At 35.5% G+C, this 23,265-nt stretch overlaps 2 protein-coding genes across 2 annotated transcripts; one reads left to right on the top strand and one right to left on the bottom strand.

The window, feature by feature from the left end:
- Positions 1 to 10,247: 10,247 nt before the first annotated feature.
- On the bottom strand, positions 10,248 to 12,832 carry LOC120274498. The gene is made up of 2 exons (XM_039281039.1): positions 12,316 to 12,832; positions 10,248 to 10,684 (listed from the first exon to the last, which is right to left on the bottom strand). The coding sequence occupies exons 1-2, from the start codon at positions 12,799 to 12,801 to the stop codon at positions 10,520 to 10,522; spliced, it is 651 nt and encodes a 216-aa protein (XP_039136973.1). The 5' UTR covers positions 12,802 to 12,832; the 3' UTR covers positions 10,248 to 10,519.
- A 2,380-nt stretch (positions 12,833 to 15,212) lies between these two features.
- On the top strand, positions 15,213 to 23,120 carry LOC120274497 (LON peptidase N-terminal domain and RING finger protein 1-like). Its single transcript, XM_039281038.1, has 18 exons — positions 15,213 to 15,384; positions 15,458 to 15,547; positions 16,512 to 16,594; positions 16,815 to 16,899; positions 17,021 to 17,107; positions 17,670 to 17,731; positions 17,846 to 18,039; positions 18,127 to 18,187; positions 18,548 to 18,725; positions 20,164 to 20,202; positions 20,289 to 20,350; positions 20,423 to 20,459; positions 21,285 to 21,334; positions 21,423 to 21,492; positions 22,055 to 22,130; positions 22,511 to 22,590; positions 22,697 to 22,765; positions 22,850 to 23,120. Exons 1-18 carry the CDS (start codon positions 15,322 to 15,324, stop codon positions 22,907 to 22,909), a joined length of 1,446 nt encoding a protein of 481 aa, XP_039136972.1. The 5' UTR covers positions 15,213 to 15,321; the 3' UTR covers positions 22,910 to 23,120.
- The last annotated feature ends 145 nt before the right edge of the window (positions 23,121 to 23,265 follow it).

Here is a 23,265-nt window from a genome sequence, read left to right as displayed (position 1 = left end):
TAGTATAATTGCAGGCAACTATACTTTCATCGATTACTATTAAATTTTTTACATGCATAGTATAATTGCAGGCATCTATACCTTCATCGATTGCTATTAAATTTTTTACATGCATAGTATAATTGTGTTTATATAAAAAAAAAGATATTCAAATTTTAATTCATAGCTAATGAGATCACAAATGTGTACGATCTCTAATGTGACTTGTTCTTTTAGCGTTTTTATTTAAAATATGACTAGTAAATAATAATATTGAGGTTTTCATTTTAACAGTTAATAAATAGATGGACTTATTTAATATAAATACTAGGGATGCCCAGATGGCTAAATAATTGCTTTCTAAGAAACTAAAATTTTTAAATATAATTATGAAACAAAGGTTATCATCACAATCAAGGAATTCAAGAAGTTATCGGTGTAACCATATATGATTTTAACCTTTTAATTATCCTTTGTGCTGGGAGAAAAATAAAGCAACCAATTACTGCATGAACCAGTGGCTATGTTAGTACGTTATCATTGTCATGCACTTAAAAGAAACAATTTTAACCTTGCTTGCTTGCCATATGTGCAACTTTCACAGAAGGAAATCTCTTCAATGTTAGGAAGTTCTTTCACCATTTTGTTTTGGCTCGATGATTTCAACCCCTTAATGTTTAGATGACCATATCGAAGGTGCCAAGTTGAGGAAACTTTGCTTTAACCAACAACCAATCCCATACTGGTTATACTAGACACTTCAAAAGGGAACATATAGTTCCTTGTCATAGTAATAGATGCTATACATTACCCACTACTCTCTCTATCTTTTATGTAGCATAATTCTTTGTCAAACAAATTAGAATACCCCGAGTCTAAAATCTGCCCGACGCTAAGCAAGTTATGAGCCAAATTAGGTGCAAATTGGACATTATGAAGTAGCTCAAGATTACCTTGCTTGGGTAGAATTGCCACTGTGCCTCTTCCCATCACTTGAATCTCTTTGTTATCACCTAGCCTCACCTTCATCTTGAAATACTCGTTTAGCTCTTGGAACAGCTCCCTCATGCCAGTCATGTGATTGAAGCACCCATTGTCGACGAGCCACACACACTCTTCACCTTGATGTGCTTCATACTGGGTCAAAAAGAGGTTGCTCACCTCTTGTTCTTCAGCAAGATTCACCGTCTTCTCTTTGAACCAACATTCGGCTTTCATGTTCCCATGCTTCTTGCAGTTGTGGCATTGAATCCCTTTTTTAAAATTCTTGTGATCATGATATTGTTATTGTTGCCTTGAGTCTAAATTGTCGCGACCTCTTGATCTCCATCTTCCTTTGAAATTGCTTTTGCCTCGGCCTCTATTGGCTCTTCTGTCACCTCCTCTCATATGTAATGCTTCTTCTTCAACCTAGAGAGCCGTTTCATCACTTTTCTTTGAAGCTCTGTTGATTCTTGTTTCATGAGCCTGAAGTGATCCACTTAACTCATCTAAAGTGAAGATGGTTAAGTCTTTTGACTCTTCTATCACAGCCACCACGTGATCAAACCATGTTGTGAGACTTCTAAGGACCTTCGCGACAATTGTTTGATTAGCTACTTGCTCTCCATAGAGTCTTATGTTGTTAACTGTTGGAATCTGATTGAAGAGTAAAGGAGAGAAGCTTAATGGTTCTGCAGGCATGCCTGAGTTAATGTTTAAATGTTTTTGATTTGTGTGTTTGAGGTTGTTTGAGTGTGAGTGTTGTAATAGAGGGTATAAGTGTAATTTGTGTATATTTGATGTTGGGTAAGTTTGTTGTGATCCAGGAGAGAAAGGTTATCAATGATGGAGATTAAAAGCATCAAGATGAGTGGATTTAGTTCAAGGCAAGCAAGTGGTCAAGTTGTGCTTTCTCTGTGAGACTGACAAGGAGTTATGAAGTACTTATTTTAAACTTAGGATAATGTTAGAAAATAGGGTGTGTGTGTGATGTTTATCTGTTTTTGATTGGAATTCTCTGAACTGATGCTTGCTTGGGAGAAGATAGAAAACAAGGCTTTGTTTTATTTTGAGTATGTTGTTTGTTTGAATGTGAACAAAGTGGTATCAGAGCTCCGAGGTGGCTGTTTTTGATGTTTCTTGTCATCTCTGTTATGCTGTGAAGTGTTTGTGAGGTGTTGTGAAGCATAAGGTGTTTGTGTGTTGCTTTGAAGTGTTGTGAGAAGTGTGCAGAAGTGGTTTGTAGGTGCTGTTGTGAGTGAAGAGGTTTGTGTTTTAAGAGGTTCTAAGTTTGCAAGTGCAGATTTGGGGTGTTGGTTAGTCAAAACAGAGAAAGATGGCTGCAAGTTCTTCAACCACTACAGAGATTTCTCATTCTACTGTTCCTATGTTTAAAGGAGAGGGATATGACCGTTGGATTGTGAGAATGAAAACATTTTTTCGTTCTCAGAAGCTTTGGAAGGTGATAGAAGAGGGAGTGGTGAAAGAAGACAAAGAAGACAAGGATTCAAAAGCTAAGGTGATTGAGAGCCGATGGAAGATGCTAAGGCATTGTTTTTTTACTTCGACAAGCTATTGATGATAATATTTTTAGATGCAATTGTGAGGTTTACTACAACAAAGGAAGCCCTGGGATCATTTACAAACGGAGTATCATGGTTCTACAAGGATGGTTTTCGTGAGGAGACAAACCTTAAGACAAAAATTTGAATTGTTGCAAATGAAAGAAGAAGAGACTATCCAACAATATATTGCTAGAGTACTTGTCATTGTAAATCAGATCAAAGGTCTGGGGTTTGAGCTTGCAGATGAAGATGTGGTGTCTAAAGTGATGAGGAGTTTGTCCTCAAGATTTGTACATGTTGTAACTTCTATTGAAGAAGCTAGAGATATCTCTACACTCACATTAAATGAGTTGAGTGGTTCCTTGCAAGCTCATGAGGCAAGGTTTAATCAACTTTCTGATAAACATGAGGATAAAGCTTTTGTGATGAGAGGTGAAGGAAGTGAAGGCAGATATCCTATGAGCGGAAGAGGCAGGTATGTTAGAGGAAGAGGAAGAGGTGTGAATTATTCAAGAGAAGGTACTGGTGATGGTCAAAGGCAACAATATGAATCTGATTTTAATTCGTGGCAGTCAGGTAGAGGTGGTCAAAGACAATCTGGAGGAAGACAAAGGGGAGAACAAAGGTTTTTCAATGGCCCAAGAGGTAATAGAGGTGGATTGTAAAATGTTCAATGTTTTAAATGTCAGAAATTTGGGCATACACAGTCTCATTGCTGGTAACAAAATAGGAATTTTGAAAGGGGTTCTAGTTCAACTAATGATCAAGGTGTTAGTGGTTATGGAAATTTGTTCATGGTGCATGAAGAAGAAGACATAAAGAATTCATCTATTTGGTTCTTAGACAGCGGTAGTTCAAGTCATATGACAGGCAATAAGAAATTGTTTCATGAATTAGATGAACAAATCTCTCAGAAGGTCAGGTTAGGTGATGATCAAGAAATGGATGTATGTGGCAAAGGATCAGTTGCAATTCATTGTTCTGGAGGTGAAGTAAAACTGATTCAGGGAGTTCAGTATGTGCCAAAATTAGCACATAATCTTCTTAGTGTGGGGCAATTGATTGATAGTGGGTATGCTCGTATGCTTTAACCAAGATGGATGCAGAGTGTGAAGAACATTGAGTCGGTGCACAAATTTTAAAAAAATTCAGAAAAACAAGTACAACTTATATCCAATAGAATTTGCAGATTGTGAGCAAGCTAATGTTGCAATGAAAGGAGAAGATATAGCTCTTTTATGGCATAAAAGATATGGGCACTTGAATTTTCAAGGATTGCATGTTTTACAACAGGAAGATATGGTGTACGGTTTGCCGATTATTAAGAAAGTGAATCACTGTGAAGACTGTGTGTATGAAAAATTAGCCAGATTGCCATTTAAAGTTGGAAGATCCTGGAGAGCAAGAACTAAATTACATTTGGTGCATGCTGATGTTTGTGGTCCAATGCAAACAGCTTCACATGCGGATAATAGGTATTTCTTGTTGTTTGTGGATGACTACTCTCGAATGTGTTGGGCATATGTTCTTAAATACAAGCATGAAGTATTTAAGTACTTTCATATTTTTCTTGCATTTGTTGAGAGGCAATCTGGACAGAAATTAAAAATCATTAGGACGGATAGAGGTGGAGAGTTTATGTCAAGGGAGTTTGATTTGTTTTGTACACAAAAGGGTATCAAGCATGAACTTACAGCTCCTTATTCACCCCAACAAAATGGCATTGTTGAGAGAAAGAATAGAGTTTTGATTGAAAAAGCAAGGAGTATGCTCAGTGCTTGTAAATTGCCAAATGAATATTGGGCAGAGGCAGTTTTAACAGCTGTGTATTTATCTAATGTGTCTCCAACACATGCAGTATTGGGAAAAACTCCTTATGAAGCTTGGTTTGGTGTCAAACCTAGAATATCTCATTTGAGAATGTTTGGTTGTGTGGCATATGCTCATATTCCTACACAGCAAATACAGAAATTAGATAGAAAAGCAGTGAAAGGTGTTTTTGTGGGGTATTGTTCAAATGCCAAAGCATATAGAGTTTTTATTCCAAATTCTGGGAAAGTCATAGTAAGCAGAGATGTGAAATTTGTTGAAGATGAATTATGGAGTTGGGCAGAAAAAGAAGATACAACAAAGACAATTATATTGCAAGAACGAAAAATGCAAGATACTCAATTGGCAGAAAATGCAGTTTCACAACCTGCAGAGTTGGCAACTGAAGTTGGTAACAAGACTGATAGGAGTGAGGGTATTTCTTCAAATGTGCAAGTGACTCAAGATGTTGATACTGGGGTGGACACATCTCCAATACAAAAAGTAAGATCACTCAAAGATATTTATGAAGGATGTTCTTTTGCATTAATGGTTGCCGATCCCCGTGAGTTATGAAGAAGCAAAAAAATAATTCAAAGTGGCAAAAGGCAATGATTGAAGAATTGAGTGCAATACGGAGGAACAAGACTTGGGAATTACAAGAATTACCTTCAAAAGAGTAAATTAATTGGGGTGAAATGGATTTATAGAACCAAATTGAAACCCGATGGTTCCGTCTTAAAGTACAAGGCTAGATTGGTAGCAAAGGGCTATGTACAAGAATATGGTGTGGACTATGAAGATATTTTTTTGCACCAAGTAGCAAGGATGGAAACAATAAGAGTGATGCTCGCTTTTAGTCGCTCACCAAAATTGGTTTATCTTCCAATTAGATGTGAAATCAGCTTTTTTGAATGGAGAACTCAAAGAAGAAGTGTTTGTGGCACAACCACAGGGTTTTGAAGTAGTTGGAAAAGAACATATGGTGTATAAATTACATAAGGCATTGTATGGGCTAAAACAAGCACCAAGAGCTTGGTATGAAAAGCTGAATTGTTATTTACAAGCTCAGGGTTTTCAAAGAAGTGCAACAGAATATACTCTTTATAAGAAAAGCAACATAAAAGGGGAGATGTTATTGGTGTGTGTATATGTGGATGATGTGTTATACATGAGTTCATCCATGGCCTTATTGACTGAATTTAGAGACAGTATGCAAGCTACTTTTGAAATGAGTGATTTGGGCAGTGTGTCTTATTTTCTGGGTTTGGAAATACAGCAATGTAAAGCAGGTATTCACATGTCTCAAAAGAAATATGTTGAAAATATGTTGCAAGAATACAATATGCTGCAGTGTAAACCTGTAAGTGTGCCTTTATTATCATGTGCAAAGCAGCAAGTGTATAAAGATGCAGATGGTGTTGATGTAACTAAATACAGGAGGTTAATTGGGAAGCTACTGTATGTAACTCATTCAAGACCAGATGTTGCTTTCTCAGTGAATTTACTATCAAGATTTATGCATAAACCCACAAGTATACATCAAGGAGCAGCCAAGCACATATTAAGATATCTGGCAGGTACAATTGATTTTGGCATTCTCTATTGCAGATGTTCTGGTGAATTATTACAAGGATTTTCCGACAGTGATTGGGGTTCTAATCCACTTGATAGAAAGAGTACAACTGGTGTTGTGTACACTATGGGTTCAGGTGCTATTACATGGATGTCAAAAAAACAGGAAATTGTAGCTCTTTCTACAACAGAAGCTGAATATGTTGCTCTTTGTGCAGCCTGTTGTCAAGGTTTGTGGTTAAAAAGAATATTTGAAGATTGTGGTGTGAAATATGAGAAAGCAATTGTAATCAATTGTGATAACAAATCCAGCATAGCTATAGCTCAAAACCCAGTACATCATGGCAGGACAAAACATGTTGATGTTAAGTTTCATTTTATTAGAGATTTAGTGGCTGAGAATGTTGTATCTATTCAATATTGTGAATCAGGAAATCAGTTAACAGATGTGATGACAAAGTGCTTGGATGGGAAACAGTTTATAAAATTTCGTGAGCAACTAGGAGTTTGTAAACTTCAATCAAGGGGAAGTTTGTTGGAATCTGATTGAAGGGTAAAGGAGAGAAGCTTAATGGTTCTGCAGGCATGGCTGAGTTAATGTTTAAATGTTTTTGATTTGTGTGTTTGAGGTTGTTTGAGTGTGAGTGTTGTAATAGAGGGTATAAGTGTAATTTGTGTATATTTGATGTTGGGTAAGTTTGTTGTGATCCAGGAGAGAAAGGTTATCAATGGTGGAGATTAAAAGCATCAAGATGAGTGGATTTAGTTCAAGGCAAGCAAGTGGTCAAGTTGTGCTTTCTCTGTGAGACTGACAAGGAGTTATGAAGTACTTATTTTAAACTTAGGATAATGTTAGAAAATAGGGTGTGTGTGTGATGTTTATCTGTTTTTGATTGGAATTCTCTGAACTGATGCTTGCTTGGGAGAAGATAGAAAACAAGGCTTTGTTTTATTTTGAGTATGTTGTTTGTTTGAATGTGAACATTAACAACACTCAAAACCCTTGAGATATAATCATGCACAGTTTCATTACCTCTTATGTGCAAAGTTTCAAACTCTTGTCTAAGTGTTTGTAACTTCACTGCCATGACCCGTGGCGAGCCTTGGAATTCTGCTTGCAAGATCATCCATGCCTCCTTGGATGTGTTGGTTACTGCTATCCTTAGAAAGATCACGTCATGCACTGCTTGTTCGATATAAAACAGTGCCTTGGAGTCCTTCTTCCGATTCTCCTTCAATCGGCCATCATCATCTCTTTCTGGATACCCATTCTCCACTAGATCCCACAAGTCTTTGGACCGAAATAGGGTTTTCATTTTAATACTCCAGTGCTCATAATGTTCACCTTTGAATATTGGTAATGACTATATTCAAAAGAATTCAGACGCTCAATACATAACGAACACTCAAAGGTTTTGTTATTGGTTGAAGAGAAAACCAAAACACTGACTTCAACAATAAGGGTGCGTTTGGTTCGGAAGTAGTCCACCGAAGTGGTGGAAGTCTTGAAGTGCCACTTCGGCTGAAGTGAAAGTTTCAGTTGAAGTGTTGGGTTCCATGTGTTTGGTTGAAAAGGGAAGTGTCAAATCACTAACTACTTTTTTTGTTTAATTAGTGAAAATTAAAATTTAGAAAATGATGGAAATGAACTTCTACTCATCACTTCATTATGGGTGAGGTTATCATTTTGTGCTTGTTGGATTGAGCTTATAATTATTTAAAATTATAAATTTAAAAAATATTTTTTATAAACAATAAAAAATAATTAAATAATTAAAAAAACAATAACAGATAAAAATAAAAGATAAAAAATTAAAAAAATAAAAATATTTTTTATAAACAATAAAAAATAATTAATTAATTAAAAAAGAAACAATAGCAGATAAAAATAAAAAATAATAAAATAATAAAATAAAAGATAAAAAATGATAAAAACGATAAAAGATAAAAAAAGGATAAAAAAATAAAAGATTAAAAAAATAAAAAATAAAAAATAAACCATAGGAAAAATAAAATAAATAAAATGGGTGATTTTAATCACCAATGTGCAACCACATGGCGAAAGTGAAACACCGAAGTCCCACTTCGGCCAAAATTTTCCCGAAGTCAAAGAGTGAAGTGGAAGATTTTTGGAGTGTCAGACTTCCGATCTTGCCTTCACGTTGAGCCAAAACAAGTGGAAGTGTCACATCAACTCCCACTTCCGTCACTTCGGCGAACCAAACACGCCCTAACTGAAAACAAAATATATGACAATATATAAAATTCAACAACTACTAACCACGTGCTACAACCCACTACTTTGACCAACCTACACAACACCCATTACATTGGATTTAAGGAACTAACTCTACTGGCATAAGACTGAGTCTTATACACTCATTGAATCACGTGTTGAAGAGCCTATTTCCAACATAGCTACCACACAAGCCTATTCAATTAACTCCAACACACTAGCCTATCTCTCCGACCTCCATGGGCCCATACTTCTCCTCCGTCGCCAACGAGTGCTTCACCTTTAACGACATCACCTTCGCCAACCATCCCAGTCTTCTCTCCGGCAAGCACCTCGGCTTCAGAGAGCTCACTAGGGAGACCCTCATCTTTTATGGTACGTCCAACGCCGCTGACTTTATTCTAGTGGTGAGATGGTTTGACATTAGAGGCCATAAGAGGAGGTTGAAGAGATTGATGAGAAGAAAGAACAAGTTCCTTCAAGGCCTCATTAAGGAGCATAGGATGAAGAAGGAATCCAGACCCCAAGGAGTGGATAGGTCACCGGCGGGCAGATCAACGGTCATCGACCTTCTCTCCATGTGGATGGCGGGGACGGACACGTAATTAGCAGCTATTGGGTTTCAATCCATTTGGGCTAGATAAAATAAAACTTGGGCTTTGGTCCAAGTTAAAGCGAAAAGCAGCTATGTCAATAATGTGAAATGCAAGGGGCAAAATGGTAAATTCCAGAGAATGGTTATTCTTAATGAATTCTCTCATTCATTGGAGAGAAGGGGGGAGTGGAGTGTGTGATGTGTGAATGAAAAGTTCTGCTACACTGTAGCAAGCATTGGGAGAAAAGAAAAGCTCAAGAAGAAGAAGAAGAAGAAGAGAAGAGGCTAGGGTTTGAGATTTGCAAGAGAATCGGTGAGCATTTGGTGCCAGATTCCGAGCTGCTAATCCTTCAAAGGAGATCTCCAAATTTACTAGTTTGATCCCTCAATTCATAGAGTTTCCACGCTATCTTGTATGGTTTATATACATTTGTCGTCGTTTTAGTAGTTTTTACCTACTTCTACATCACAAAGAGAGGTTGTATTAGCACTCTTGAGGGTTGCATTTGACCCATGATGCATATGGGTGTCATAGGGGCATATGAAGGGCATTTTAAGGCCATATAAGTAATTCAGAAACTTTTGCCTAGGTCATACGGGGGTCTATACGACTTATATTGATTTTCCTAAGAATTTGCACTAAATCATGCGGATGGTATTCCGGCCGTATGCATGAACAGTAAATTGCCACAGTAACATAAACCGACAGCAGCAACAATGGAATGGACGATATCACTTTTGCTAAACAATCCTCAAACAAACTAAGAGCTGAGATTGATGCAAATTTAAGTCAAGGTTCATTGTTACAAGAAGCTGATTTTCCTAAGCTTCCATACTTGCATGCGGTGATAAAAGAGTCAATGAGAATGTATCCAGCTTCGCCATTTCTGTTTCGTCATGAATCATCTCAAGATTGCACTGTGGGTGGGTTTAATGTTCCCAGTGGAACAATGATACTAGTGAATGTTTGGAAGATACATAGAGACCCGGAACTGTGGGAGGAGCCAGATAAGTTCCAGTCTGAGAGGTTTCTTAGAACAAATTATAGCGATCAGAAGAGTACTGATGAGGTTGTCAAAGAAGGGTTGAAGACGTGCCGTTTGGGATGGGACGGTAAAGGTGTCCCAGTTAAGGGCTGGTGATGAAGATGGTGCCGTGGTGATCGGAACTCTGGTGCAATGTTTTGAATGGGAGAGAGTTGGAGAGGAAGAGGTGGATATGAGTGAAGGAGTTGGGGTGATCATGCCCAAGGCTAAGCCTTTGGAAGCCATGTTTAAGCCAAGGGAATCCTTAGTTGCTCTTCTCAATAAGCTTTGATTTTCTCATGTTGTTTCTATGCTGCTAAAATGAGAATCAGTTAAGCGTATTGTATAATGAGATGTAAAATTTCTGATTGTATACTTATCAAATATTGGGCAAACCACACTAATGTTGAAAGATGCAGTTAAATAAGATAAGCCATTGATTATTACAGGAATGAAGACAATAATGTTGTTGAAGGATGCAATTAAATTCAATATATTGGAACCTGTTAAATTGGAGAACTACCCAATACAATTTGCTCAGTCATTTTATCATATGACAATTACATGAAAATTGTGTTGGATGAAAGTGTAACAATTGGGAGTATTGTATTTATCATAAAGTCAATACATTAAATAATTTACCTATTTTTCATGGCACCTATCTGTACATTGCTTGCCCATTATCACCAGCATTCTGAGAAGTCATCCAAAGTACTAAGAGGCTTGAATGTTCACAATGCAGTAGCTTAAAAGACTACCCTGGATGCCAAGGAGCTTGGTTCAGTTCATCTTTTCTTATATATATTTGGACCTCAAGAAGCCAAAGCACGGTCAAGCTTTCCGCAGGATGGTAAACTTGATTGTTTGCTGCTATGATTTCTCTCATTAACTCGATTTGATTAAGCAGGAGATTGATCCTCTGCACAAATGATAACATAAACAATTATTCACAAGATTCATGGCCGAAAGACTTCATCCTGAAGATTTTTAATTTTTTTAAATCTCAAGTAACTAATCCATGTCACCTCTCAAAACTTCTAACCAACCTCAACCAATTGTTTCCTGAACCTTTAATCATCTTAAGAAAAAAGACTCTTGGCTTAAGTGGCTAAATAGTATCCTTCGTGCGAAAGTTTCGTCAAGTACAGGGCGTATATATTTGGGGAGGGTTATACTCCTCTTCATCCACCCCTTAACATTGAAATTTAAGGTTACAGACACCTTGTGACTATCTCTTCGAGTGATTTCAGTAATTATGTTCTCAGATGGACGTCATTCTTTTCAGAGAAGTAAAGGAATAGAAGATTCTATAGCCTAAACGAAAATAAAAGAATGTCAAAATTCAAGTGCAAACATTGGGAATCTGAAATGTATGTTAGGTATATTCAAGGTCAATTCTTCATACTTGACTAAAACCTACTTCTGAAGTCTGTATGCAAGGCCCATCACATGATCTGATACTTAGCAGAGCAGGGAGATAAAAACATATGCAAAGTGAACGAATAACCTTATAAACCAATAGCTGGCATGACAGCATGATGGCATAACACTATCTGACTTCTATAGTACATGTAATTGGATACAATAGGAAAAGAAAAGAAGAAAACATTACAACTCTGAAGCTTAGTGTGTGTTTGGGTTGAACGAAAAATTGAGGCCACAGAGAAGAAAACAAGAATGACATCCATCTGCTATTGTTGGGCTAAACAACAAAATTGTTATGGTTAAGGAGATGAAGCACACGTGTAAATATTTCCCTTTCTTTCAGTTTGTTTTCCCTCAATCCAAGTGCACTTCTTAATCAACGCATTTTAAAGTAGCTTTTTCTTCACTACCAAAGGCTCACAAATAAGCGGTAGAGGATTCAACCTGTAAATGTATATGTCTCAAGTCCTGTAATTCGAGATCGAATGCATGGTTTTGCAACACATATCTTATCATTGCGGTAGTAGGACCATCAGCAATTGTTATTTAACTCATTTTGAAAACTGATCAATCTATACAAAGATATCAGAATCTAAAGAATTTTACTTTCAAGGTAACGCAATGCACATCTCATCCACTCATTAAGAATTCAATTTTGAACTCAAAAACATCACAAATCAACTGCCAAGTTTCAAACTAGCAATGCTCTTTACTATCACAGTGAGTCACCATCTCAGCTTTGAATTGATTCTAATGAACAAATTGACCTAATTGTACACTTTCTCTTGAACATGTTTCCAATCCAATGTAGTTTGTGAAATCCAAATTAATTTTGATATCAAGAGCATTACAAATCAACTTATAAGCTTCAAACTAATTGTATCATATACTCTCTCTTTGATACCTAGCACCAACTTTGAATCAATTCTACAGAACAATTTGACCTAATTGGGCAGTTTCTCATGAACAAATAGGCAAAAAAAAAAAAAATTGAATTTTTAGTGTAACCTAAAGATCAAAACTCAAATTTTTTTTGTTAACCTAAAACATCCAGCAATGGGAACAAAACAATCATAGAAGAGGAATCAAATTAACGAGCGAAAAGAATGAATATGAATAGCATACCTGATCCTTCTCTTGAAGGAGCAAGAGGAGCAGGTTGTTCTTCTCCTTCCTGTGCCTCCTCCTCGCCAGCACCACCGCCGCCACCGCCACCACTGCTGCTGCATACGGCCACACAGTTCCACTAAATCCAATCTTATCATCAAAGAGCTCCACTCCCCAAGCAACCAATCTCCTGGCCGATTCCGAGACCCTCCGAGCTCTCCGCGCCCACTCTTCCTTTTCCACCACCGGCGATGATGGTTCGGTGTCTCGATCCGATGGAAGAGATGGATGGGCATCGGGATCCTGCCGGAGATGGAGACCTTCGTGATGGCTAGGGGGGAAGATTGAGCAGTCGTCGTAGATAGCGGAGGGCACCAGCTCCCAACCCTTGCCGTGCTCTTCCCTTGCCGGCGGTGGCAGAGCCCCAGGCTCATGCCCAGCTACGAAGGCGCTAAAGGCGGCGCCGGCAAAGGGGAAGGCCTCGTCTCCGCCATTGCTGCCCATGGATGGCTACGCTGCTACGCAGAGGATGGGGTTTGAGAGGTTTTCCAAATATAAGAATTAAAATAAATTAATAATAATAATTATATAAATATTATTATTATTATTATTATTAGAGAAAATCAATTATAAATTTTCTAAAAGTTTCAAAACATCCGAAACAAAACAGAGCTTTTGATATGTGAATTTGCCCGTCATTCTTTTTTTGACAGCTTATTTTTCGATCAGTCTATTTTATTTTATAATATATACTTTCTGCTTAAAATGTATAATTTTGTTTAACATTGTGTTTTTTTTTTGTGTAACTACATTAGTACTACTTCCTCTGTTTCTTTTTACTTGTTAATTTTATTTAATTCACGCTGATTAAAAAAAATTGGTTAAAGTTAGTTGGTAATTTAAAATTTATAAAAATTATATTAGCTTTCCAATATTTTACCCTTATTTAAAATATACTTTGAAAAATATATGGTTGAATATAATTTATTGGAAGTTGTAAAATTACATTAGATATAAAAGGTAAATTTAGAAAAATAATATTTAATGTCACAAAAATTTCTAAATAGACAATTAAAAAAATAAAAAAAAAACTTCAAAATATGACAAATAAAAAAAACGGAGGGAGTATTTTTCGTTTAATATTTAATATTTTTATTTAATATCTGATTTTTCTATTTAATATTATGTATTTTCGTTTAAAAAACTGAGAGACATTTCCGTCAACATCAATTACATTTATAATAGGAAAACATAAGAGTACAGTGTCAGAAAAAAAAATATTGTGGGGTACATACTACATAGGTTCTTTTAATTTTTTAGAGCTTAAATAATTTTTTTAAAATATTTTATAAATATATAAAATATAAAAAATAACCAATCAGTTTATTTATTTATTGAATTGAAAATTGAATTTAATCCAAATAAAGACTTGAGTTTTATTTAAATCACCTCTCGTTTCTGATTAATTGGGACAAATTAAGCTTTTCTTTTTTACTCGACCTGACATCAACTAACATCATCTATTTTGTTAATAGATTAAATAATGAATTAATTGATAATTAGGCGGGATTAGAAATTTTCCCACCTAATTAAAAATAATTAGATGGCAATTCATTGCATTCCACCCAAACTATTGCATATACCCCCACGGGCCCCACATGTCATCCTTATTATCTAATTCTCTGGTCCACATTTCACTGCATCAATTTTATTAAAAATATACATTTTTTTCACCCTCAAAATAATTCAACTTGATTAATTTAAAAACATATCATAATAACTGATTATTGGTTTAAATCAATTTATTAGCACCTCACCTTGAGTCATCAACAAAAATATATACATATATATAGTGAATATAAACCAATTAATTTTTTATTAGATTTAGTTAAGATAATAAAACAAAATTTACCAAAAAGTTAATAGTATAGCGATATTGGCCATATTATGAAAAATGAATGTGAAATATTTTTTTAAAAAAATCAAGTTAAAGTTTTACTGAATGCATTAGTGTTAATGGGTTCCAGTTATAGATGTGAGTTTACTAAATTCTATATCATTGAGTGCACAGATTGGATGATCAATTCTTTACCTTGTGCGTATACATTTAATGAATATAGCGCTTAAAGTCTGCATTTGTCTAGAATTATGTGTATATGAGACTTTTGTGTCTTCTTTGAATTTGATTATAACAAAGATCTATTGTTATATTATTTTTTAATTTTAAATTAAGAAAAATTTCAAAGATAATATAAATTTATGAATATTTTGGAAACACGTATATTTGTTAATGGGCCAAGCTCGAAAAAGACGGGTCCATAATAATCAACATAAAGCATCTCACACAAGCGTTATTAAAAAAAAAATTAAATTAATATTTTTTAATTAGCAGTCTACTAAATTCTTTTATGAAAAAGAAAAATAAAAATGTATACGCATTTTTCTCTTTTTATCAACATTGGAAATAAAGGTATTAATTAATGAAGTCATTTATTGAACTAAATATTTAATTTTAAAATTAATTTCAAGATCTTAAAACTTTCAATAAAAAATATATTACTCTGTAATCACTCACTTCATGATATTAATTTCATCTTTCTAATTTTATCTCCCTTTAATAAAGTCCAATAAATAATTAAAATAAAATATTTAACAATTAATTTTATAATAATGTTTTAGTTGATAATTAATATCTTATACATTTAATTAGTTAAATTTTGTAAAAAGGAAAAAAATCTCCTTTTCTATAATTTTTATTTCATAAATTAAAACAAAATTCCGGGCCGGGCTCAATGAGACATGAGATCTGGCCCGTTCAAATAACTGACTGGGCCCGGTGGATTGAAAAGTCTCAGTGAAAAAACAAGATAAATAGAAAACCCGCGAGAAGAAAAAGGGAAAGAGAATGAAGAGAAACGAAAGGCCACGTCTTGGATTCATGGCCGCGCGTTGATGGGAGGACTGATCTATATCAATCTCTCTATCCCTTCTAGTTGAGGAGAGGGATTTGGATTCGCTGCTCGCATGGCTGAGACTTTGGTTTCCAGGTCGGGTTGGGAGGCATTCGATGTGGAGGAGTTTCAACTGGTGAGATTGGTTTTGATTTTTTGGTTTTTGATGGTTTTGGTGGAGATTTGTGATGATTTTTGTGGCATTGTAGGTGGACGGGGAGGAGAATGGGCAGGGAGCGATGGCTTTTGATCTTGTGCGCACTGGGAACCGGTCGTTTAGGATGCGGCGTTTTGAGGATGTAAGGATGTTTGATTTTGGTTTTTTATTTGATTTTTCTTGCTAGTTGGATGGTTTTAATTGTGGGATTGGATAAAGTCGGTGGCTTTGTGTGAGTTTGATTGTGTGATCTGTTTTTGGTGGTTGAATGATTGACATGGTATCGGGGGAATTCGACGTACTTGAGCTATTTGAGCTCAAATGTTTGGTAGTTGAATGATTGATATGGTATCAGGGGAATGGGAAGTACTTGAGCTTTTTGAGTTCAAATGTTTGGCGGTTGAATGATTGACATGGTATCAAGGGAATGGGAAGTACTTGAGCTATTTGAGTTCAAATGTTTGGTGGTTGAATGATTGACATGTATCAGGGGAATTGGAAGTACTTGAACTATTTGAGTTCAATTCAGTGGTGCTTGGTTGTTGGATGATTGTATGATGTCGTTATCTGTGAGTATTGGAAGAGTTGAAGAAGTGGATGAGTGTATTCTTACATTGGTTGTTTGTGTAATAAGACGAGTCAAGCATAATGTTTAAGTCTTGCTTTGATAAGTAAAAATCTTGCAACTGTGAGAAGAGTATCTGAATATGTTGTTGTGGGTTAAAGTGAGTGAATGCTTGAAGAGGTTGATATTTGAGTTAGATTAGAGATTTGATGGATTAAGAAAAAAGTATAGGATGAGATGTACTTCTTTTGAGGATTTAGCTTTTTCAGTGTTATGAGAATGATAATCAAGTTTTCTGGTGATAAAATGGTAGTATGGGAAGTAAATTGATGGCAAGCATCATTGTGATGGTGACAAGAAGTTTCAAAGGAGTTGTTGCCTGAGGTGATATTAAAGTTTTGTTGGATTTGCTATAAGCCTCAGGTTATTTGGTTATTCTTTGGATTCTTTAATATCTGATTTTTTACAATGCTAATGAAGCTTCTTGTTTTGCTTTGTGGCTTTGGTTTAGTTTCCAATTCCTGATAGGTCTGGTATGCAGGCAATCACATGTTACTCAAAAGCACATCTTCTAAAACCAGGAGATCCTGTCATTCTGAGCAATCGAAGTGCTGCTTTTTGCAGGTAATTTTCTGATTATTGTCTCTTGTAAGGTGAGATTCTTCATGTCTTTAATTTTGAATTTGTCATTTTCATTTGAATTCAACATTTTATTCAAGACTTTTTTTTAAAAAGAATATTTATCTTAAAACTTATGTCCATTCTTCCTCTTTGCCATTGCATATAAATATATCATACTCCAGCATGTATAATAGCTTTCTAATTGAACATCATCATGTATCAGGATTAGCCAGGTTCTTAGAGATCGAACTGCATCAGAATCTGAATATCAACCGCTAAATGGTCTAGATCCTACGACACATGCTGAGGTAGTCCTTTTTCTTAAATGCTAAAGTTCTGGATTTGGATTAGTGATTATGGTGAAAAAGAGCATCCTATAAAATTACTACTTTTCTCAGATTGCTCTGATCTTCAAAAATATTATCTCAGCTTGCTCTTAAGGATGCTGAAAAATTGATAAGCTTGGGGGCAGGTGTACCTAAATCATATTTTCTGAAGGCCGGTGCTTTAATTCTGGTAATTATTTCTTTTTAATTTATGAAAGATTGGTGCTTTTGCCTTTCATGGTTCTTATCCCTATAGTTATACTGGTTTGCTAATGTAGCTGCATCCTTAAATGAAAACCTAAGTTAGCGGTCTATATCTGATGTCTCTGGTTGGTGTTTCTTAAGTATTGTTTTATTCCCATAATAAGATATCCATTAACTAGTTGGAATAACAACAAGTTATATTTCTTCATATTGTGGTTTTAATATGAATTTGTTTAAACTTTAAACCAGACTTTTATAGTTTGTGTGGACAACAATCAAGATATATTTTACTAATATAGAATTTCCTATTTGTTGGTAAGTCTTTCAGCATTGTTGGCTAACTTGGCTGTTAGTAACGACTTTTCTCAGTTTAGACACGGCATGACCTAAACCCTAAACGATGACATTTTGACTTTGAACTCAATTTATTGATGTTAGCATACTAGCAATAGAGCATTGGCTTCTTCTATTGGACTCCTGTATGAAGCATACTTCTCAGGAATGGTCATATGGCTTACATTTTTCTTTTTATTTTCTGTACCTGGCAGTTGGAGCGGTATGAAGAAGCACATGAAACACTTCTTTTAGGACTTCAAGTTGATCCTTTTTGGTGAGGCTTTATGCATTATAGATCTGTGATACGTTTTAAACTGTTCGTGCATATTCTGCCAAATTTTTTAGCGTGATTTCTGACAGTCTTGACACTATTGTATGTGAAATATAGCCATCTTCTCCAAGCCTGCCTCCAGGATTTGGAAAGGATCACAGCTGGTTCGGCCAAAAGGGCAAAATATTGGAAACCACAGCGTACTGATGACTTTGAATGTACACTATGCTTAAAGTTGTTGTATGAACCAGTTACCACTCCTTGTGGCCATTCTTTATGCCGCACTTGTTTGCTTCAGTCTATGGACCATGGTGAGGTTTACTTGTCTTTGCTCTTTTTTGTTAGTTGATGGTGTAAGATTAACTTGTTGTATGATATGTGTTGTCCTTGAATTACAGGTAATAAGTGCCCAATGTGTCGGACTGTTCTATTCATCAGTCCTAGAACATATCCTATTAGGTATTGCTCTCATACTTGTGACGGAAGTTGCCACATCCATAAATTTATTTTACCCCATGCACCTCTTCACCATGATGTTCAAGACATTTTCTTTTTGATTGATTAGCTCGCAAGTTCAATTTTGATTAATGTTCTTGACAAATTAACTCTTTTAGAGTTTCCTGTTAGGTATCATTGTCATATTTATGGTAGAAGTTTTTACATAAACTTTATTTTACCCAAGGCAACTCTTCATCATTATGTTTAATTTGCTGCCTTTTCTTTTCAATTGATTGGCTTATAATTTTGGCTTTGATTAGTGTTCTTGGCATCTTGACCTTTTTGGAGTTTCTTATTGAATTATTGTGTTAAACTCTTCAGTGTGACGTTGAACAACATTATACAGAAAAATTTTCCAGAGGAGTATGCTGAGAGGAAATCTGAGCAAGAAAGTTTGACTTATTTGGGTGTTGATTTGATGCCTCTGTTTGTCATGGATGTTGTTCTACCTTGCCAAAAGTTGTCACTTAATATATTTGAACCTCGATACAGACTGATGGTGAGATGAAAAAGTATCCTGTTCTACTTGTTTCTGTTATTGTCTAGATTGTCTTAATTTAAAAAAAGATTTTTTACTTTGTTTGTTCTCAAAAATGTTGATGATCTAAGAATTTCCTGCATTTGCATGGTCTACACTTATGGTATTTATTACATTTTTATAGGTCAAAATTCCTTATTGATAATTTGGAATTTTAGTGGATTAAAGTTTATCGTAACTATAAATTCTTCATGCACTATATGGAGATTGGCTTAGGCTCTTAAAATTGATACATCATCTGAAGTTGTTTCTGTCAAGCATAACCCACTTTATCTTTGACAAAGATTGGTCTGAGGAAATAAGGCTCATTGCCTTGGAAGCTTTATAAGATTGTTTTGGTTGTTCCACTATACATGGTTCAGAAATAAAATAACTGCCATCACCTTCTCCTGTTCAATTCCAAGAGTGTTTAGATTCAGGTAAAGCAACCACATCATGGGGATGCACCTGCTGCATGAAACTATCATGAAAACATAGGCAACGAGCCTTTTCAAGCACATTAAACATTAGAAGATTGTACACTTGTTCTGCCAACTAGCAGGCACCTGGCTTGAACTGCTAGATGATGGTATATGAGCAAGTCACGGACTCTTTTTCTGGTGTTCTAGGTCACTGTAGCTGTTCTTCTGGTAATTCATTTGTTTATTTGCCTTTGCCTGTAGCAGACTTGTAATGTCTGAGGATAATGAGGGGTAGGGATGTGTAAGAAATAATAGGAAAAAAATTGCCTTAGCTTGAGATGATACTTGGAAATGGATGCAGGATTCTTTGTAAACCAGAGAAGTATTTCAGTTTGCTGATGGAGGCATGGGGAGACATGGGATCACAGATTCTCAATATGTGTTGATGAGGATAAACCATCGCTACAATAGTCAAAACTAGTTGTAGACTGGGCTGTATAAAAAATCAATTTGCAATTGTATTCTGAATTGCAATTATTGACTGTCTTGTTTTACCATGAGAAAATGCTCTTACTTTCATGTCCATGCTTGACCTGGTCTATACTATAGTTATTAAAACACTGCCCTTAAGAATTATATGTTAATTGAAGTTGATATTGTTCCATGGTGAACATTGAAATGTCATAGTGTTGGAATTCAGAAATCCTTGTGGTTTGTTCCTGGTTGTATAAGCTACAAATCCGTTAATCTCCTTATTAGATCCTTCTAAACTTTGAGTTTGGCTCCCCACCGTGCATGTGGTTTCTTTGATCATAATGATCATGTGATTATGTAAATTGCAGCAATGCTGATGATGGTTATGGTGATGATGATGAGGGTGTGTTATGGTGCCTCTTCTGATTTGTCTTTTGGATTAATGCATCTCTTTATTTTGGTTATGCCTTTCTCATATATTTTTGTATTACTTAGTTTCATTCTATCTTCCACATTTGAAACAGGTGAGGAGAATAATGGAAGGAAATCATCGGATGGGAATGGTACAAAACCTTGGACATCTGGTTTATATACTAGAAGCATGAGGGTTCCCCTATGATTCATAACTGTTATCTTCATAACTTTTTAGGTCGGTATCGACTCTTCAACAGGTTCAATTGCAGATTATGCTTGTGAAGTGGAAATTTCTGAGTGAGCAATCCTTGATCTCTGCAATTTCTTGGTTTAATAACCTCCTGATATTTACCTTCAATCTAACTACAGGTGTGAGCCACTTCCAGATGGACGATTCTATTTGGAGGTGTGATATGATTTTCACCTTTTGAGTTATGATCCTAAGCTGTTCTCCATTGAATCTTATCTATATTATAAAAGAAAATGAATTGCTATATCAACCAAAATTTAGAAAACAAAGTGACTATCCACCAAACTTGACCAAATACTGTCGAGAGATGTTGTAACATATGGATTAAAGGTGTTGGATAAAGAAAAATTATAATTATTTTAGTTGCTTGTTCTAAGAAGCAATTTTCACATTATTAAGATATTAGCTGCTAGCCAAATGTATTATCTTGGGTTGAAGCTTATGGGATGGGAAACACAAGCTTATATATTCAGATCTATATTTACCAATATGGCTAATGTGGGATTATTTGTTACTCTAATATGCCTTTATATGTGCTAGTATAATTTTACGTAGTTGTTTTGTAAACAAACCAATTACCAAACTTAAATACAATGCTATATAGCAACCAAACATATTATAAGGGGCTGAATTGACCCAAAAGCTTAAAGTTTATAAGGTGAGAGGCTCAGGCTTATATATTCAGATCCATGTTTAACAATATAACTAATGTGGAACTATTTGCTACTCTAATATAAGTGAGCTGAAACCACAATAACATAAATGGGCTTTAATGGTGCATAGATTTACTACCTACTAAACCTTATCCAGCATGATGCAGGATATAATTGTGCACCTTCCATGATGTTTTAAAATATACCCACAGTCCTCGTTAAAAGAAAACTCAGTGCTGGCTATATTTTAAGGCACATTCCCAATTCCATTATTTAAAGAGAATGATGTGTTTTACTTCAAAAGATGATGACTTGTAGTTGTCCGTAGGTAGAAGGTTGCCGCCGTTTTCATACTTTGCGATCTTGGGATCAAGATGGGTGAGTTATTAGCTAATTTGATGGCCATCAACTGATTTGTTAGTCTATTTTTCTTGGTCAGATATAATGTTCGCAATAATCAATGTAGGTATCGTGTTGCAGAGGTAGAGTGGGTTCAGGATATTCAACCATCAGGGGGGACTCAAGAAAAAGAGGATGTAAGAGCTCTATATGCTTTGCTCTTTATCAACATTTTTGTGTGAATGTTATGTTGAAGTTCATAACTTGCCTTTGCATCTGAAATGAAATTGGGAATACTAAAGGCTGCGTGTGAGGCTGGAGATCACATGGTTCTGCTATATATAGCTGAGTGTGCTTTATTGGTCTCTTAGGTTCTCTATCTTATTTTTTTAAACTCTTAAACAATTGACATGGAGTTTTCAAATGTTAACATTTGAACTTATGTATTGAGCATGAAGATCTATTTTACATCTTAAAAGAGGGAATCTGTAATATAGCACTAAATGCAGATGTTCTGGTTTTTCTTCTAGTTCGGAACTGTTGATCAGACAGTCAGCACGGAGATATATTTTGCTGGACGTAAAATTTCAATTTGCAAATAAACAAAAATTTTTGTAGTCTTGAAAAAATTTGCATTCAGTTCATTATATTCATAACTCCTTGGCTCAATCTGTTCTCAGTATCTATTATTTCTGTCTGATCAGAAATGAGAAAAACATATGATTGATATGCCATTTTCTAATTTCTAACCTTTGGCAGTTGCAACAATTGGCTCGCTCAGCAGCTGACTTGGCCCAATCTTGGATAAGGCGTGCAAGAGAAGCTGCAAGAATTGGTAATGCACTTCATGAGATGCAAAGTCCTGTCTTTAATTCAATCTTTGGGTCTGAATGCTTACAACTTTTGTGCATAATTATTCACATTCTCCGTTTAAGAGGGACCTTGCTATATATGTTTACTGCCATCAATTGCTCATAAAATTGCCATTAAGGGGTAAAAAAAACATCTCTGTTGAGATTTACTTTGAGGGTCATGTTCATCCACTCACAAGAGATACTGAACTTTCATCTTCCACATTATGCCTGCATTGATGTTGGCCTTCTCACCATCTGATCATGCCACACTTATGCAAGAACAAAAGCTATTTTTGTTTATTTCACCTGATAAAATTTTGATAAATGTCCATTGTGCTTTGCTATTATCTGGGATTCTCAGGTAGGAGGTCAAGACATCTGGAACTCCTTCAAGCTGAGGGGATGCCTGGACCTCAGGATCCTGAGCGATTCAGCTTTTGGGTGAGAAAATATTCTTTATTATGGCATTCTCTGTGTTTATATTCCATTTTTCTCCATGAATATCTGTGAGAGGGATTAAACATTCTAATTACTGCATTTACGGCAGCTCATCAACTTATTAAACTTGAGGCCAGCGGAGAGGCTGGAACTGCTATCTTTGAGAGACACTCGAGAGGTACACTTGTTGCCTTAATTGAAGAGCCATTTCCCTATTCTTGCTTGCTTTATAATGTTCTTCACGGTATGTTTTCATCTGCAGAGAATATCTCGTGGGCTAGTATTTCTAAGAGCTGAAGAAGAAAGTTGCAGAGTCCAATGACAAGGCAAATACTCTTTTACTTATCTTTATACCCCCCAGTGTTCAGATATACAGCTGTATTCATTCCTTATTGTTGGTGAAGAATATGTTCTTTCTATCCAGCTAACAAGATTGCCCAATCGTGGTTCTGTGTCATCTCTAATTGTAAGAACAATTTGAAATGCCCAAAATTACATTAATAAAATCATATATGTTTCTATAGTTGGATGAATTCCCATGTATTCTTGTCTGGTTCATTGAGACTTATATTAAAGTGGAATGAACTTGTCAGATTCTTGTTGTCACTTCTGTGTTTGATTATGCAAGCAATTATCATCCTTAACTTTGCTATTTTCTTCCTTTGCATTAGTTTATTT

Source organism: Dioscorea cayenensis, chromosome 13 (assembly GCF_009730915.1).
Source record: "Dioscorea cayenensis subsp. rotundata cultivar TDr96_F1 chromosome 13, TDr96_F1_v2_PseudoChromosome.rev07_lg8_w22 25.fasta, whole genome shotgun sequence".
Lineage (NCBI taxonomy): Eukaryota > Viridiplantae > Streptophyta > Magnoliopsida > Dioscoreales > Dioscoreaceae > Dioscorea > Dioscorea cayenensis.
Note: the sequence above shows the minus strand (reverse complement) of the source record. Positions and strands in the feature narration are given on the sequence as shown.